The sequence below is a fragment of the Rana temporaria genome, chromosome 3, assembly GCF_905171775.1.
Source record: "Rana temporaria chromosome 3, aRanTem1.1, whole genome shotgun sequence".
NCBI classification, from domain to species: Eukaryota; Metazoa; Chordata; class Amphibia; order Anura; family Ranidae; genus Rana; species Rana temporaria.
Genome location: NC_053491.1, coordinates 211,858,520 through 211,878,413, shown reverse-complemented (window position 1 = coordinate 211,878,413; position 19,894 = coordinate 211,858,520). Strand labels below are relative to the sequence as shown.

Genomic DNA, 19,894 nt, shown 5'->3' with positions numbered 1-19,894 from the left:
ATAAAAAAAGAGCCAAAAAAATTGTAAACTCTATTGGCTGTAATGCCATTGCACATATTACCTGAATAAATTACCAACATTAAATATTAAGGAAAAAAATAAGAAAAGGCTTTTTCTTATTTTTTTTCTTTCAGCAGTTTAGTATATGCCCCCTACGTATTCTTATGTGGCAGTGCAGTGTTCATTTTGATGTCAAATTTCGATTTAGTTTGAATAAAATGCCTATTTAGTTTTAGTAATATTTTCGTCTACAAAATTAACACCGGGTAACACACTGCAACAATAGAGGTTTGAGGTAAAGGGATTGAGGGAGGGTGGAGGCCATACGTTTCTAATTTCCATATTGACTCCTTTGTATTCCACTGTAAATGCAGGTTAAAGTGAACATTATGCCATACAAAGAAAACCAGCATACTTTTTATTATCTACACATGATATATTTCTACATCATTATTAATTATTCTTTTGTAGCGGAGTGCTCTGTAGTTGGAGATTCTCACTTTACAACCTTTGATGGACGTTATTTTACTTTCCTGGGCATATGTCAATACATCTTGGTCAAAGGAACTGGAAAAGATAAATTTACCATCACTTTACAAAAGTCTTCATGTGATCAAGTAAGTGCAACTTGTTTGAAGATAATAACCAAAAATGTACTTTACCACAAAATTGCAGATGAGATAGGCAGTTCCACTCAATTTCGTGTAGTGGAACTGCCTATCCCATAATCGTAAAAAGGAAATTGGGGAGCTGTTTGGTTATGTATACCATTTATGTAATATATCCATATAGTGAGTAATAAGGAAGGCGCACTGTATATATTGGTCCTATATATGTTTTTAACATGGATGTACTTTTATGAAAAACTGTCTTAAATCAAAATGATGATTTTTGATATATTTGTTTTTAATGGGTGCCTTTAAAGACCTTATTGGTTTGTTCTTTACCTGGTGAGAACTGAAGTCCATAAAGCAACATTGTTGTTGAGAGGTGTCTTTGCAGCAGTTGTATATAACGGATAAAGCATAGGAAAAAAAAAAAAAACTGACCTCAATGGTCATTCATGAAGTATGAGAGTTGGGATAGGGTGGGGCCAGGTATTGACTTCTTAATATATTGTATTTTACAATTTAGGGCCATGAGCACTCTCATATCTAAGTGAAGGTAACTTAAAGCTCCAATGAACGCAATAGTAGAGCAATAATAAAGCAATGATGATTAAACTTGTAGCTTTGACTGAGTAATATCACTATGAAGGACTTTTTTCTTTATAATGTAGCAACAAGCCTTATGAATTTAAATGATTATTGTTTTTGTAGTCTGTATTTCACACATCTTGCTTTTGAATTCAATGTGGGGAACAATATAGATAGAAAGATCAAAGATAGATACATAGATAGATCAAAGATAGAATGGTAGATAGACAGGCCCGGATTTACTCCCTTTGCTGCCCCAAGGCCGGGTCCTTCAATGCCCCCCCCCCCCCCCCCCCACACACACACACCATCACATGGGGGAATCCCCAGAGAGCCCCCCTTACATCAGGGTCCCCAGAGAGCCTCCCCTTACATCAGGCTGCCCAGTGAGCCTCCCCTTACATCAAGGTCCCCAGAGAGCCTCCCTACTTACATCAGGGTCCCTAGAGAGCCTCCCTACTTATATTAGGGTCCTCAGAGCCCTCTCATTACATCAGGGTCCCCAGAGAGCCCTCCCTGACATCTGGGTCCCCAGAGAGCCCTCCCTGACATCTGGTTCCCCAGAGAGCCTCCCCTTAAATCAGGGTCCCCAGAGAGCCTCCCTACTTACATCAGGGTCCCTAGAGAGCCTCCCCTACATTAGAATCCCCAAAGAGCCTCCCCTTACATCAGGGTCCCCAGAGAGCCTCCCTTGACATCAGGGTCCCCAGAGAGCCTCCCTACTTACATCAAGGTCCCCAGAGAGCCCCCTCCTCACATCAGGGTCCCCAGAGAGCCCCTCCTTACATCAGGGTCCCCAGAGAGCCCCTCCTTACATCAGGGTCCCCAGAGAGCCCCCCCTTACATCAGGGTCCCCAGAGAGCCCCCCCTTACATCAGGGTCCCCAGAGATCCCCTCCTTACATTAGGGTCCCCAGAGAGCCCCCCTTACATCAGGATCTCCAGAGAGCCACCCCTTACATCAGGGTCCCCAGAGAGCCACCCCTTACATCAGGGTCCCCAGAGAGCCACCCCTTACATCAGGGTCCCCAGAAAGCCTCCCTACTTACATCAGGGTCCCCAGAGAGCCCCCCTTACATCAGGGTGCCCAGAGAGCATCCCTACTTACGTCAGGGTCCCCAGAGAGCCCCTCCTTACATCAGGGTCCCCAGAGAGCCTCCCCTTAAATCAGGGTCCCCAGAGAGCCTCCCTACTTACATCAGGGTCCCTAGAGAGCCTCCCCTTACATCAGGGTCCCCAGAGAGCCTCCCCTTACATCAGGGTCCCCAGAGAGCCTCCCTTGACATCAGGGTCCCCAGAGATCCCCTCCTTACATTAGGGTCCCCAGAGAGCCCCCCTTACATCAGGGTCTCCAGAGAGCCTCCCCTTACATCAGGGTCCCCAGAGAGCCGCCCCTTACATCAGGGTCCCCAGAGAGCCTCCCTACTTACATCAGGGTCCCCAGAGAGCCCCCCTTACATCAGGGTCCCCAGAGAGCCTCCCTACTTACATCAGAGTCCCTAGAGAGCCTCCCTCCCTTACATTAGTGTCACCAGAAAGCCTCCCTACTTACATCAGGGTCCCCAGAGAGTCTCCCCCTACATCAGGGTCCCCAGGGAGTCTCCCCCTACATTGGGGTACCCAGAGAGCCTCTCCTTACATCAGGGTCCCAGAGAGCCTCCACTTACACGAGGGTCCCCAGAGAGCCCCCATTACACCAGGGTCATCAGAGAGCCCCCACTTACACCAGGGTCCCCAGAGAGCCCCCCTTACACCAGGGTCATCAGAGAGCCCCCACTTACACCAGGGTCCCCAGAGAGCTCCCCCTTACACCAGGGTCCCCAGAGAGCCTCCTTACACCAGGGTCCCCAGAGAGCCCTCCCCCTAACATTACTGTCCCCAGAGAGCCTTCCCTCTTACATTACTGTCCCCAGAGAGCCCCTCCCTACATCAGTGTTCCCAGAAAGCCCCCCCTTACACCAGGGTCCCCCCCTTACACCAGGGTCCCCAGAGAGCTCCCCCTTACACCAGGGTCCCCCTTACACCAGAGAGCCCCCCTTACACCAGGGTCCCCAGAGAGCTCCCCCTTACACCAGGGTCCCCAGAGAGCCCCCTTACACCAGGGTCCCCAGAGAGCCCTCCCCCTAACATTACTGTCCCCAGAGAGCCTTCCCTCTTACATTACTGTCCCCAGAGAGCCCCTCCCTACATCAGTGTTCCCAGAAAGCCCCCCCTTACACCAGGGTCCCCCCCTTACACCAAGGTCCCCAGAGAGCTTCCCCTTACACCAGGGTCCCCAGAGAGCCCCCCCCTTACACCAGGGTCCCCAAAGAGCCCTCCCCCTAACATTACTGTCCCCAGAGTGCCTTCCCTCTTACATTACTGTCCCCAGAGAGCCCCTCCTTACATCAGGATCCCCAGAGAGCCCCCCCTTACACCAGGGTCCACAGGGAGCCCCCCTTACACCAGGGTCCACAGGGAGCCCCCCTTACACCAGGGTCCCCAGGGAGCTCCCCTTACACCAGGGAGCCCCCCTTTACACCAGGGTCCCCAGAGAGCCCCCCCTTTACACCAGGGTCCCCAGAGAGCCCCCCTTACACCAGGGTCCCCAGGGAGCCCCCCTTACACCAGGGACCCCCCTCTTACACCAGGGTCCCCAGAGAGCCCCCCTTACACCAGGGTCCCCAGAGACCCCCCTTACACCAGGGTCCCCAGAGAGCCTTCCCTCTTACATTACTGTCCCCAGAGAGCCTTCCCTCTTTCATTACTGTCCCCAGAGAGCCCCCCTCTTATATTACTGTCCCCCACACCAACAATTTTTTTTTTCTGATGGAAAAATTCCTATTGGAAAATCTGATCGTCTGTAGCAATTCCAACGCGCAAAATTCAGACGCATGCTCGGAAACAATTTGACGCATGCTCGGAAGCATTGAACTTAATTTTCTCGGCTCGTTGTAGTGTTTTACGTCACTGCGTTCTTGACGGACGAAAGTACAGAGAACTTTTGTGTGACCGTGTGTATGCAAGCCAAGCTTGAGCGGAATTTCGTCGGAAAAACCATCCAAGGTTTTTTCCGACGGAAAATCCGATCATGTGTACGAGGCATTAGGCTTTGCATATGAAAGTATGGATTGTTAGGCATCACAAATTATTGTGTACCCTGTGTGTTTGACATTTTGCTAGGGTAACATTTTTGCTTAGAAGATGATACATTTTATCAGTGTCAACTCACAGCCATTCTTCAAATGCCTTGTACATATCAGCACAAGAAGAAGCTTCTCTTACAACACAAGCAGGTGTGCTAATAAAGCACATCAATCCTCCGACTGGCAGGGATCTCAGCAATTTACCACCAGGCAGATGAATGGAGCTTCTCAGCAGACAAGTCGTGCGCTGGACATTGTTGGAGTTGGGAAGTCTTAGAACATACAAGTTTTAGGATAAAAGCCAACTGAAGAACAACACTGAATCCAACAAGGCGGTCTTTGTGTGAAACTCCCAGACTAGAATTTGAGAAGTACTAGAATATTAGGATATACAGCAGGTATTTTTTCCATTTGTGTCCATTTGCGTACAAGCCTGAATAGAAAATTTGGCATCTGTCTAAAGCTGGCCATACACTTATAAATCTTTTTAAATAAACATCTGAGAGGCTCCTCCATCACACTTCCGCTGTCTATATTGTGCTAGGGCAGAATGCACGGTTCATCAGGAACTGGCCAAAATTCTTATAGTGTATGGTGAGTTTTAGCATACCTGAGAGTACTTGCAGACTGGTGTTTGCTCCTGTGGGCATGGGTAAAGGTGAATACTATAGAGTGTCACATGAATGACAGCTCGGAGTCTTCTGGGGCATGTTGACATCACATCCAAGATGGAGAAACCCAACAGCAGTCTCAGGCTTTTTTGATGTCTACATAAGAGAGGCATTTACAGGTAAATAGCATGCATAAAGTATGTTGAAGGGGTTGTAAAGGCAAATTTTTTTCCCCCTAAATAGCTTCCTTTACCTTAGTGCAGTTCTCCTTCATTTACCTCATCCTTCAATTTTGCTTTTAAACAGGAGAGTCAGGATGCCCACTAACACACAGCTCCTTTCTCTATCTGCAACGTAGAGAGCGTCCTGACTCCCCTGTAGTCCAAGGGAGGGGGCGAGCACGACACTCCACACCAGGGAGAAAGCCTTGCATTACTATGTGTAGTTACAGACAGAAGAACAGGAAGTGAGGATTTCTCAGAAGAAATAAGGACTTTTAAAATCAAAATCGAAGGATGAGGTAAGTGAAGGAGGACTGCACTAAGGTAAAGGAAGCTATTTAGGAAAATTAATTGTACCTTTACAACCCCTTTAAAGCTGAAATCTAGGTATGTTTTGCATAGTTACATTAGTCCAGCATGGACCAATGTAAGCATATATAATCCATACCTGTGCGTCCACTGTGAAAGCAGATAATCACTCTAGTAGTCACTGCAACTACAGGCATGCAGTCTTCCAAGTCTTGTGCCAAGCGAAATTCGTCCTGTATAGGGGGTTGTTTTCTTGGCATGGTCACCATTAACAAAATGCCTTGTATTTTTTCAATAAATATAAGGCATTCTGTGACTGATTAAGTTGCGAGGTAGTGTAGTTACATCACGATCACTGCCTCGTCCAGTAATAAAACGTCTTGTATTTAATGAAAAAACAAAAGGCATTCAGTAAATGGCAGTCATGGAGAGTGAGCGACCCTAATGTGTTCACTATGCACAAGGGAAGACCATGGCAATAATTGTAGTAGTGCTGAAAACTACAAAGATTATCTGTTTCCACTGCAATCCCACAAGTATGGGATATCTGTACTTGCATTGGTCCAAGCTGGGCTAATGTAACAATACAATAAAAAAAAAACATTAATTTGCGTTCATCTTTAAATGTACATATAATCTTGATTTATTAAGAGAAAAATAATTCCAATTTACTCACAAAAAGAAGCATGTACAGCAGGGGTGCGCAACCCATGGGCTGTGGGCCAAGTCCTCTGATGTGGCCCATGACCTCAAACCAAGGAATCAAATGCCCATGCCCAGGGATGGAAGGTCAGCAAGCCTAAAGCATGATCAACAGGTTGCCAACCTGCCATCCAAAGGCATCAGTGTGCATGGAGCTGGCGGCAGCAGTAGAAGAAGAAGCAGGTGGCTGCAGAGGGAGCAGAAGTTGCATAAGCTGATGCTTCCTCTGTAGCGCCGGCTCCTGTCCCAGGTGGAGTGATACCAAGTACACTTTGCATGGTACTTTTCTGGGGAGTGATGCCAGCAGAAGCTGGAAGAAGACAAGGTCAGTGTAATAAACATCACATACAATGCACTTTTAGTGAGTGAGTGAGTGAATAACTTGTATAGCGCTACAAATGCGAACTGAATCGCCTCAAGGCACAATGTGCATATTAGTTTATTTTATATCTACATTTATTTTGATTCAATGGGGTACATGCTGGTTTCCTCCTGTGGAGGAGCTTTTTTCATCTATGTCTAAGGCTGCATTCACACCTCGGCATACAAAATCGCGGCGTTTTGTCCCGCGAATTGCGGCGACAAATAGCGGCGTTTTGTACCGCGATTTGCGGCGACAAAATGCCGCGATTGTGAATGCAGCCTTCACCCCCTCTATGGAGATGGTTCACATCTCCTATGCCGAACGCCGAAAGCCGCCTGAAAAAAAGGTGCAGGACTTTTTTACAGGCGGCAGGCGTATGGCGTTCGACATTCGGCGTGGAGATGTGAACCATCTCCATACAGGTGCATGGTAAATCATCCCTCTGGCGTCTTGGGGCTGCAGCGGCGTCGCACTACAGGCGTATATACGCCTAGGTGTGAACGGGGACTTAGTGATTTCCAAGTTACATTTTGTATTTTGGTAATTGTGTTTTTTGTTTATGTTTCATTTTATTTTCATTTTTATTGTTTTTTTTTTTTCTTTTTTCTGTATATTGTCTAGTTACATCAATTTTTCTACCCCCTAAGATATGCAGTTTATTACTAACATTTAAATTAGTACGCACAGTAGGGTCCTCATGAACTCTGATGAGCTGCTCAGCCCCTGCCCATGTGCAAGCATGCATTTCAGCTTGGTAAACATCGGGAAGCTTGGCAGGGTAAACACACTTAAGGTATTTTGTTGTAATTCACCCTGTGCTGAGAAATTAGAACCTTCTCATACATTACCGAATGACCATGAGTATGTTGCGATTTTTCCCACTCTGGTTGATTTTGAGTTTTATTGTTTTTTTAGTTTATTAGTTTTTTTTCAGGTTTATATTATGCATATGAGCAATAGGTGTTTGCAGTGGGAATAATGTACAGTAATACATTCCCAGTAGGGGCATTAGTGTGCTACAGCTATCTTTTTACAGGGGTTAGTTTGATGTGCCCTGGTCCCTCCTTCCATCTCACAGAGTAGAAGATGAGGCTCATTTTCAGCTCTCATTTATACTATAGTACTATATACACTATTCATTGTGTTTAATGTGCCTTGGTTAGCTCTGGTGAAGAGGCTACTACCCTTGAAACGTGTTAGCCTTGCTCCCTGCCGATGGGCATCACCTCAGTATCGCTACTGTATGTATTCTATGTGCCTGTACATACTTTCTTTTGTGAGTATAGTGAATTTTTTTATCTTATTAAACCTTTTTTTTTTGGTAATGCACAAAGCTGGTGTACCCTATTTTTTTGTTTTTGTTTTCAGTTGTTCTGTTGATGAATTTCCCCAAACTGAAGAGGGCAGCAAGGCCTTGGGCTTGGGCCTTTTATGTAAGACCTGGCTTTGGGATGACAACTGAGTCCCACTATCTATAATTGACTTTACAATCTATGCGGACCTTGGGTTCCCTTTGTCCTTTAAATATGATTTTTTTTTCTTTAAGTGATGTTTATGTGTACATACACATTAATGGGAAGATTTTTGTTAAATGAAATGGTTTGGGGACAGGCTCCCTTTATATAATATATTACAGCTTTGTATTTTGTATTTGGTTCTATATTAGAGTAAGTAGTAGAGACAAAGGGCTGGATTCACAAAGAGTTACGCCAGCGTATCAGTAGATACGCCGACGTAACTCGGAATCTAAGCCCGTCGTAAGTTTAAGTGTATGCTCAAACTGAGATACACTTAAACCTAGCTAAGATACGACGGCCTGCGCCGTCGTATCTTAGGGTGCAATTTTTCCGCTGGCCGCTAGGTGGCGCTTCCGTTGATTTCGGCGTGGAATATGTAAATGACTAGATACGCCGATTCACGAACGTACACTTGCCCGTCGCAGTGAAGATACGCCGTTTCTGTAAGAGATATGCCGCGTAAAGATAAAGCTGCCCCCTAGGTGGCGTAGCAAATGTTAAGTATGGCCGTCGTTCCCGCGTCGAAATTAGAAAATTTTACGTTGTTTGCGTAAGTCGTCCGTGAATGGGGCTGGACGTAATTTACGTTCACGTCGAAACCAATATGTCCTTGCGGCGTACTTTGGAGCAATGCACACTGGGATATGTACACGGACGGCGCAATGCGCCGTTCGTAAAAAACGTCAATCACGTCGGGTCACCAATCATTTACATAAAACACGCCCCCTCATCCTCATTTGAATTAGGCGCGCTTACGCCGGCCCCATTTACGCTACGCTGCTGTAAGTTAGGAGGCAAGTACTTTGTGAATACAGCACTTGCCTCTCTGACTTAAGGCGGCGTAGCGTAAATACGATACGCTACGCCGCCGTAAAAATGCGCGGATCTACATGAATCCAGCACAAAATGTTGTTGCTGTACTGCATTTCCTATTTTCTTTTATATCATTGTATATAAGTTTGTGTTATTTATACAGTATGTCGTAGCTGTTTTGGCCCAAACTGCATGGGTGGATGAACAATATGTTGCATTTCTACAGCTTTGACAAGGTAGTGCAAATATTATTCAAGTGTACAGTACTTGTCACAATATTTCACAAATTCTATAAACAATGAAGCCATTATAAATTGTGCGTTGACACTTTTTTCTCAGCCATATTTGTGTCTCTGTTCACCTGACATTGATAGAGCAGCTGAATATAATTTGATACTTCTTCTGTTTAGTTTGCCACACAATTTTTTATCTTGGAATGTAGTTAATCCCTATTTAGCCGGGAACCCATTATTATGTAAATGTATTTCCTGTTTGCTTGACACAAAATGGAAATGTTTCTTTTCTCAGTGCTATGGCATATGATCTACAGCCCGATTGTTATGTAAATGGTGAACAAGCCTTGCAGAAAGATGTTACAACAAAAACAACATAGATTGCTGCCTGTTGTCAAAATGTCATGTTCATTAGAAACAGATTAAATTAGCAGAATTAGCATAACACCAATAAAGTGACATTTAAGAGAACTTAACAGCACCGATTCCTTTAATGAATAGTCAACAGAACATCCACATGTAGATCAAAGATGGTTATCTTATTTACTACGGATGTAATGCTAGTGTATAATGATCTAGAAAAAAAGTTCTATTTTTATATACTGTAGTCAAAGGGAAAAGTCCTAGGTTATAGACACATACACACTTCAACTCCAGGCACATGTACAACCACTGGAAGTCTAGTCCAATATTATGTTGGTAGATTACCTCATGTTTCTGACCTTGCCACAGGGTTTAGTTATTTTATTAAATAGTTCCACATAATGTACATACAATTCTAAACTCGCAGCAATCGTTGCTGCTATGGCATTCTTATATCTAGTTCCCTGGCTGTACTATAGACACTACTGCTCCTTCTGAAGCTTCTGGATTGGTTGACTTTTCAGCTGTGTTTTGAGTGAATTTTCCCAGGCCCTACTGGAATTAAAAAAACAGGGCCAGTCTGTAATGTTACTAGAACGCACTAGATCCTGCTGTAGGTTCTTCATTTGGCACATGTAATGCATGGAATGAGCCACAGGGTGCTTAAAAGGTTTAGGGGCCAGCAGTAGAAACTGGTCCCTGAAAGCCTCTGCGGAGGTATGCCTATCCTGGAGGGCAAAGCTGTAACCAGGTGGACCCAATCCTGATAGCATATAGGCTTCAATGGTGAGTACAGGAATGGAGCCCTTAAGACATTCCTTCCCAGTGTGCCAAGAACCTATTTGACCTCTGGAGGTGTATGTGTATGGTTGTCAGAGACCACCTCTTCAGTGGTTGCAGCTTGAAGGCAGTGCAGCACCCTAATATGCCTGCGCTTCCTTATTGTTGTGTGGGTTACTGTGTCTGCACGCCTCTTTCTAGGTGCGCCTTCTGACCAGAAACAGCTCCAAGTCACCCTTATTTGGCACAGCAATCTCATTGTTATACTTGGGTTCATAGCAGCCTACAGTGATTGGCACCAAGGCCTTCCCCATTCTTTCCACAGCAGCAGAGGTCAGGAGTACTTCTGTGAGGACAACACAACACTATCTCCTGCGCTCGGGGGCTTGGTCTGTGGGTAGGTGGTGTAGTCAACCCTTCGGATAAAATCTGGCATGTCAAAGGTCTTGCTGCCCTCCTCAGAACAATGGGTATCCTTAGAGCTGGAAAATATAAAAAAAGGAGGAGGGTGCACCGAATACTCACAAACAAATGTTATAAAAAGGCTTATTAGTACTCCAGCAATTGGAACCGTGTCTCTAGACACCTTCAACCTGGACCGGATGTTAGCCACAGCAATAGTAAATTGATCTCCCCAAGTTTTCTCTGTATACAGCCACATGCACATGTCCAAGTGAACACCCACCAAAACCTGCCACACCCATCTGAGTGGGCACTGCCCACCAAGCTTAATCCATCCCAAAATACACGCCATATGCTACTATCCACCATCTAGGCACTAGAATCTTTCTGCATAGAATTGTCCATCGGCCCATGGATAAGGAACCATAGCCCTGTGCCAAAGACAGAGCGCAACTTCAGCGTGCACCAGGGCTGTTATCCCATATAGTACATACACCTAGTATTGCCCCGTACGTCTTTGGGGAAAACATCTCACAGACCATGGGAAATCCAACAGTCAAGGAAAAAACAGTCAGATGGCCTTGCTAGCTTAGGCTAAGCTCATAGCTGCAACTGGGTGGTAGTTTATCTACACAATCTGACTCCACACCTTCCTTTTCCCATTCTGCTGACCCGTCTGCCACACACATTTCCTATTTCTTATCCTGAAAGAAACGGTCACAATGTCAGATTTATTAGGAAGTATCTCAGGCCTTATAAAGGCCATTAATAGCAGAGTTCACAATCATGCTCCTTAAACCTCCCCTCATATTTCGGTCTTTGACTTTGCCCTTGAGATAAGGCATCATTCTTGTGAAGGGAACTTTAGAAAACTACCTGGGATGAGTCAATGCAGTTTATAATGGACCTGTTTAGCAGACTATCCCTCCTCTTATTACTTTATTTGGAGTTGCCCACGCCTACAAAAAAACAGCCCACTTTAATGACTCTAAAATAGATGCTGCATCATAGTTAATTCTCTTCAAAACAATATTATATTTAAATAAATAAAATGTTTTCAGCAAGATTCGTTGAGATAAAATTAAAACATTTTATACACATTAAAACATGGCCAAAGCATGATAATGCCTAACCTGAATCAATCACCTCATTGCTAGTGTAAATACAAAGGGACGGATTTACTAAAACTGGAGCATGCAAAATCTGATACAGCTCTGCATAGAAACCAATACGTTTCCAGGATTTATTGTCAAAGTTTAAAGTGGTTGTAAAGTCAGAAGGTTTTTTATCTTACTGCATTCTATGCAGTAAGATAAAAATCCTTCTGTGTGCAGCAGCACCCCTCAGCCCCTCAAGTACTTACCTGAGCCCCATCTCTGTCCAGGGATGTCCACGAGTGTCTCGACCATCCCGGACTCCCCCTCTTGATTGGCTGAGACTCAGCAGTAGTGCCATTGTCAATCAAAGTCAGTTAGCCAATCAGGAGAGAGAGGGGTGGGGCCGAACCACATTTAGTTTCTGAATGGACACACAGAGCTTCAGCTCGGCTCGGGTACCCCATAGAAAGGTGCTTTCTGTGGGGGGGGGGCACTCGACAGGAGGGAGGGGCCATTAGCACAGAAGAGGGATCCGAGAGGAGGAAGATCTAGGCTGATCTGTGCAAATCCACTGCAACAGGGCAGGTAAGTATATGTTTGTTCTTTTAAAACAAAAAAAATTTAACCTTACAATGACTTTAGGACTTAAATTGAACAAGCTGAAGTTAAAAGCTGATTGGCTACCGTGCACAGCTGTAACAGATTCTGGGTGATCCAGTTTTAGTAAATCTCCCCGAAAGTGTCATCAGCCAAGTTCTCAGTATACCATTACAACAACATTTTATTTATACGCATTAAAAAATATTCTGAAAACTTGTCCAAACCATGATAATGCCTAACATGTCATTATTCACATTATTATTCACATTAAAACATATCCTAAAAGCCTATCCAAAGCATGATAATGCCTAATACAAATTGACCATCTTATTTACATTAAAGCATATCCTAAAAACATGCCCAAAGCATTCTAATGCCTAACATGAAGTGTAGCATGTATTTTAGGGTCACTAAAGTAGGTATTTGTGTTTGTTGATGATGTTCAATGACCAGTGATTGCAGCCATAGTGAATTTTGCCATGCTTGTTTTAGAGTGCAGAAAGATTATAATAATCTCTTCTTTCCTTAAGGCATTGGAAGTTGCCAGTAGTATTGGATATATTATGCTCACCAACAAGGTTTTAGGATGCAAATTACTAAACTTGTCCATGATTATATATACTGACTAGTTCATTCTGACATAAATGATGTGCTCGGAGTACATAGCAATGAATAATTTATATGCTGAACTTTTATTTGTGACTAGAAAGATGGTTGCCCTTTACTGGCTGGCTTTTAGGTTGAAAAAACATGTAAGTCTGAAAAACTCCTATTTACTGATACAGTGGATATAAAGTCTACACACCCCTGTTAAAATTACAGGTTTCTGTGGTGTAAAAAAAATGACACAAAGATAAATCGCTTAAGATGTTCCAACTTTTAATGTGACCTATAAACTGTACAACTCAGTTGAACAACAAACTGAAATCTTTTAGGTTGAGAGAAGTAAAATAATAATAAAAAAAATATTGTTGCATAAGTGTGCACACCATAACACTAATACTTTGTTGAAGCACTTTTTGATTTTATTACAGCACTCAGTCTTTTTGGGTATGAGTCTATCAGCATGGAACATCTTGACTTGGCAATATTTGCCCACTCCTCTGCAAAAACTTCCCAAATCTGTCAGATTGCGAGGGCATCTCCTGTGCACATCCCTCTTCAGATCACCCCACAGATTTGCAATCTGATTCAGGTCTGGGCTCTGGCTGGGCCATTCCAAAACTTGAATCTTTTGCTGGTGAAGCCATTCCTTTGTTGATTTGGATGTAGGCTTTGGGTCATTGTCATGCCACGTGTTCAGCCTTTTTGTGCCAGTATTGACTTGTATTTGGAACTGGTCATAATTCCCTCTACCTTGACTAAATAATAAATGTCATTTTTGCATGTGTGCGCTATAATCTGTTTTGTTCTACCTTGACTAAGACCCTTGTTCCAGCTGAAGAAAAACAGCCCCAAAGCAGGATGCTTCACTGTGGGCATGGTGTTCTTTTGGTGATGTGCAGTGTTGTTTTTGCTCCAAACCTATCTTTTGAAATTATAGCCAAAACAATTCAACCTTGGTTTCATCAAACCATAACATATTTTCTAACATGCTTTTGGGAGACCTCAGATCTGTTTTTGAAAAATGTAACCCGGCTATGATGTTTTTCTTCGTAAGAAACGTCTTCCCACTCTACCCCATAGCCCAGACATATGAAGAATATGGGAGACTGTTGTCACGTGTACCACACAGCCAATACTTGCCAGATATTCCTGCAGCTTTTTTAATGTTGCTGGTGGCCTCTTGACAGCCTCCCTGACCAGTTTTCTTCTTGTCTTTTCATCAATTTTGGTGGGACTTCCAGTTCTTGGTAATGTCACTGTTGTGCCATATTTTCTCCACTTGATGATGACTGTCTTCACTGTGTTCTATGGTATATCTAATGCCTTGGAAATTATTTTATACCCTTCTCCTGATTGATAACTTTTAACAATAAGATCCTTTTGATGCTTTGGAAGCTCTCTGTGAGCAATGGCTTTTGCTGCAGGATGCGACTAAGAAAAAGTCAGGAAAGACCTACTAGAACAGCTGAACTTTATTTGGCATTAATCAGAGGCACTCTAAGTGATGGCAGGTGTGTACTGACTCCCATTTAACATCAGTTTGAATGTAATTGCTTAATTCTGAACACAGATACAACCCCAGTATTAAGAGGGTGTGCACACTTATGCAATAACATTATTTTATTTTTTTATTTTTACTTCCCCTCCCTAAAATATTTCAGATTGTTTTTCAATTGAGTTGTTCAGTTTATAGGTCACATTAAAGGTGGAAAAAGTTCTGAAATGATTTATCTTTGTCTAATTTTTTACATCACAGAAACCTGACATTTTAATAGGGGTGTTACCATCATTTTATCCCTGTCAAATTTGATGCTGTTGCATCTCAAATCCTGAAACCTCTCTAACTTAGGTTCTTTAATATATTGCCTCTTGTGAATTTGAATTCTGGTATTAAGATGTTGAGTGACTCTGAACTACCGTGTTTCCCCGAAAGTAAGACCTACCCTGAAAATAAGACCTACTGCGATTTGCGTGAAGGGCTGCAATATAAGCCCTACCCCGAAAATAAGCCCTAGTGTAGAGTTGTGTGTGTGTGTGTATAGTGCATACACTACTCCGTTGCAGCTGATCTCTCCCTCCTTGAGATGCCAGCGGGGGTTCTCGGTTCCCCTCTCTGTGCAGAGCTCCGGCAGGTTAAGGAATTTGTGAGCTGCATTCAGCATATTTCTTTCTCCCTGAGATGCCAGCGTGGGATCTTGGTTCCCCTCCCTGTGCAGAGCTACGGCAGGTTAAGGAAGTGACAAGCTGCACTCAGCTTATCTTCACCTCTGCAAGTAGCCAGCGGGGGATCTCGGCCCCCCTTCCCCTGCAGACCTCCAGCGTGACACAGGCACTATAAGAATGTATGTGACATACATCTCAGCATGCAGCAGTTTTGCATTGTGATTCCAACATTCTACAAGCACTTTTACACAGGGGATTCGTGACAGGCAGGGAGGGAGAGAGACAGCACATGGCATGATAAGACCTACCCCGAAAATAAGCCCTACTGTGTCTTTTGTTGACAAAATTAATATAAGACCCGGGCTTATTTTTGGGGAAACGCGGTATATGCGTTGACTTAGCCTGACCCTGGCATGTGAGCAAGCAATTTTGTATCATCAAGACTTCTCCGACTTTACTATAGGCAAATATCAGTTGCTTCAGAGCTTGGTAATTGAGCAGAAGCTCTGCTGACTTCCATCATTCAATCATGTGCAAGAAAAAATGCTGTTTTTTTTTATTTTGCCTTGCACATGATTGGGTATTCTTTGCAACGTGAAGGTTTACCTGATTTACTAAGCTCTGGAGCAACTGCATTTGCAGAGTGCAACTGCACCTTGCAAAGTGCACAGTCTATTTGCCTTTAGTAAACCAACCTTTGTTTCATTTAGTAGTGACCCTGGTGGTTAAATAATCTCTTTTTTCTTCTTGTCAATAAAGGGTTTTCTAGCTGCATAATATATTGCCACACAAAATAAAGTAAGGAACAGTTACTGTGCATGAAAGGATATTGAACATGACCACAGGTCTACTTCACCAAGAGTAATAACTCCTGGTTAAAATGGTGTTTATGCGCTAAATGTACCGACAAGAGGCAATAATGTTATATCAGTGGTGAACTCCATCATTTGTGATATACATTTTCTGTAAGATTTGAGAAAATGCTTTAAAACATTTCACTGTTTGTCTCTTGCAGCATTCTGACCATGCCTGTATTCAGTCAATTACACTTGTGCTTGATGAGGATATGAATAAACAAGTTACCGTCCTGAGAAATGGGGATGTCCAATATGGCCCTAACCAAGCTATTATACTAAATGGTAAGTTCTGTTCTCCCAAAATTTAATTGAGGCTATAATGGACTTTTATGATAACATACAAAGGCTTGAGGTACACAATATAGGTATAAAAAGTTATAATTTTATTATATTACAACAACATATTATAACATACTGTATAGATCTTTAAAAAAAGGAAGGAGGTGGTATGTAACTCTATAAATTCACACATGAGGTGACACTAAAGAAGCTGTCATTACCAATTCACCATATACCATCTGTGCATTTGCATGCTCCTCATGTTTCATGGACTCAATCACTGCTTCTTCTGGAGCTTTTTACATATAATATTATAGAGCAACGATCAATATCATACTACATATAAAAAAGAGAAAGAACATTAATCATAACATCAATAAACTTTTAAGGTAATTGAATATGGTAAATACAACATGCGTGATGGTGTCCCCTATATGCTGCCTTACCCAGGACACAGCCTATAATCTGATAGAAAGATCAATAATATAAAAATCATAAACTGAATTAATGTATATGCTTCTGTAGAGCATACACAATTAACCACTTTACAACCGACCCATAGCCGAATGACGGCTACAGGGCGGTTCGATAACGCTGGGAGGGCGTACATTGACGTCCTCCCAGAATCACGCTCCTGCGTGTCCCCCTGGGCACATGGGAGTGTCCACGCATCACTGATCACGGTCAATGGGCGCTGACAGCGGCCGTTTACCACGTGATCGCTCCGTCAGGATCACTCTATTCACACGGTTTGTTTACAGTCTCCTGCACAATGTTACCAGACTCTTACTGTGTCGTGCAGCATGTCTTCAATCTCCAACCACATTTGTATTATTCTAACAGTCTATGACCATCTCCTTTAGTATGTCTACCGTTTTTTGACGGTCTTTTTTAGGAACACATATACTGAATACTATGTGCCATCCTTCGGTGATGGGGCCTGCTATTGAGATCCCTATACCCTGTAAACTAACCCCCACAGATTTATATCTTAGCATATTAGGGTAGTATTCTGATACTCACAAACAGTAGTTTGATGTTATAGGTCATCTGAATTTTATGTTGCATGTGTAGAAAGGAGAAAACTATCCATGAATCTTGGTCAATTCTGTGACACATTATGTGGCAGCTGTTGTTAGGGTCAGCCTAAAGTAGCCTAAACCAAATATACTTTGCAACTAAAACCACTAGCCTACAGTTAATATGAAAAAAATCAGAAATCAGAAGCTTTAATACATATATTTACTACTTCTGGCTTGTGTAACATTTAGTGGTTTTACTTGATGACAATAAAGTACAGGTGTTGGTTTGGATTGAAATATATATGATGAAAAGTGATGCTGCATACAGTGTGTAGCACTACCCCCGAAGGAGCTCCTGGTTTGTTTTGGGCGGCATGTTACCTCTAATTCTTCGCCGTCTAGGGTATCAAATGAGAGTTGAGAAAAACTTCAATGTCCACACTTTAGGCTTCCTTTTCTTTGCTTTATTTACCCAATGTGGTAAAAGGAATAAAGTAGTAGTTGAAGAGGTGGAAGGGTAATAGGTAATAGGTTCAGGTGTATAACTTTGTTTCGGAAACACTCCTGCTTCCAGCAACGTAGCTTTCACCGCCACTCTAACCAGAGTGGGTACTGTGCACCTGGATAGGCCTCTCTTGCTAACCTAACAGCCAGGATGTCACACGGAAACTTAGCAAAAGTCTCTGCCACAGACATTCTTAAAGATGGAGATATATTTGGTCCAGAATCCTCTCAGCACAGGATTAAGCACCCGGATCTCTCTTGAATAAATTCTTGTGAACTCAGAACTGACAGGGGACCATTACTCAGCCTTTCAGTAATAGTGCATTTTTCGATGAAGTTCAAGGCCTCTCCTGAGATACCAGCCTCTTGCTCGGTGCTCTCCAAGTCAGGTTGATCATCGAGTGGCTTCCTCCCTCGGGACGGACAGCACAGGACCACTCTGAAAACGTAGACCCAGTCAAACTACCAGGCCTACTTAGTAGACGCCTGTCCCTTAAGTACTCCTCCCCAGCATGCACAGCGGGATGATCAACTCCCTCTGATCTGCCGAAGAGGAACACCCAAAACTCCTTGACCTGACTGCTGCCACCCTCGGTCTGGAGTGAGAACAACACCCCAGACAACAATAGTGGTCACTCACAGTACAGCCATGGCTGGAACAGAGGCCCAAATTTAGTAAAAAGTCATACAGTCTGAGTCAACTAACACTCAGACTACCCTCTAAATTTAAAGGAGTGCCAGCTAGAAAGTAGAAGGCCGCTACAAGTAAAAAACAGAGCATATGAAAAAAGCTTGTCTAGCACACCTCTGACAAAAAAGCTAAGGGTAGTTGCCAAGTTACCAAAAGCAATCAAATGCAGAATCAGATTTTACTTACCAAGTTCTATTAAGTTGAAAGCTGATTGGCTGCTATGGGTTACTGTGCATTTTAGGTTCCATTATTGTTGGCAAAGTGTAGACATGCTTTACATGTGCTGCTTAGTTAAAGGGGTTGTAAAGGTTTGCTTTTTATTTTCTAAATAGGTCCCTTTAAGCTAGTGCATTGTTCGTTCATTCACCTTTTCCTTTGATTTCCCTTCTAAATGTTTTTTTTCTTTGTTTTCTTTGTCTGAATTTATCACTTCCGGTTCCTTCTCAAAGTGTATGAAGACAAAGATTTTTAGGACTTTATATGAGACCATGACTATACAGTGCACAGGTCTCCATCCCTAAATAGTTGCAGAAAAATTGCAGAAGGGGCAAGGAAGGGGAAGTGGGACTTTATATGAAACAAAACACTGGGGCAGGATGAGTCAATCAATAAGGTAAACACAACATTTAATAGTAGCATCATTGGGTATAATACATAAAATGACATTCATAGTACATCCATAAAACAATACCAGGTATGGTATAAAATGATTGGTAAATCATATCAAACATGGTAAAAACTAGTTGCATAAAGTGCATAGTAGCCCATGATTCTCATAGATGTCAGTAGTGTACCCAAATGTTGAACATATTAAGATAATACATTGGAATAACATTGATTAATGACTCAAACTTCTCAATATGACCCATGGTGACTTCATGGTTGCTGTGATATGACATCAATTGATAGTGAGGCTCGATGCGTTTCGTGGAGTAATATCCACTCATCAGGAGCAGTAATTGGGGTCATCTATAATGAATAAGTAATATTTTATTGGTTAATGGTAATTAACCAAAACAGGAAGAGAGGGGACACAAAATGTCTAATCCTAGCACTCATACCTGTAAGTTGTGATATACAATGATACAAAAGTAACTATTGTTGTATAAGATGAGAAGCACCAGGGGACAACATACAGACCACCCGGGAGCTGAGGCGGTAATAAAGTGGCGGCAGGGCAGTCCAGATAGAAATTCGAAAGCATAGGGGTAAAGAGTAGCCCTTTCACTGGTAAACAGGTAAGTAAAAGCCCAAATGGCATCTGTAAAACATATAAAAATAATAATATTACACCGTGAAGGCAGTGAACTGGTGATGAGAGAGTAAAGAAAGGAAAAGGTAGGTAAAGTTAGTGAATTTGAAAAACCAATGGGATGACCACCCTATAGAAGAATATAGAATGCAAAACTCCCAAGATAAGAATGAAGAACCGTAAAACAG

General features: G+C 42.9%; 1 protein-coding gene across 2 annotated transcripts in view; it reads left to right on the top strand.

Annotated features, from left to right (window-relative positions):
* OTOGL (otogelin like) overlaps positions 1-19,894 on the top strand; it is a 218,400-nt gene that overhangs the window by 40,547 nt on the left and 157,959 nt on the right. The window contains exons 15-16 of one of the 2 annotated variants that reach the window (XM_040344209.1): positions 472-617; positions 16,117-16,240. In XM_040344209.1, coding sequence (XP_040200143.1) covers positions 472-617; positions 16,117-16,240 — 270 coding nt within the window. Of the gene's footprint in view, positions 1-416; positions 618-16,116; positions 16,241-19,894 lie in introns of those variants that run through there. The other variant, XM_040344208.1, reaches the window with a different exon arrangement.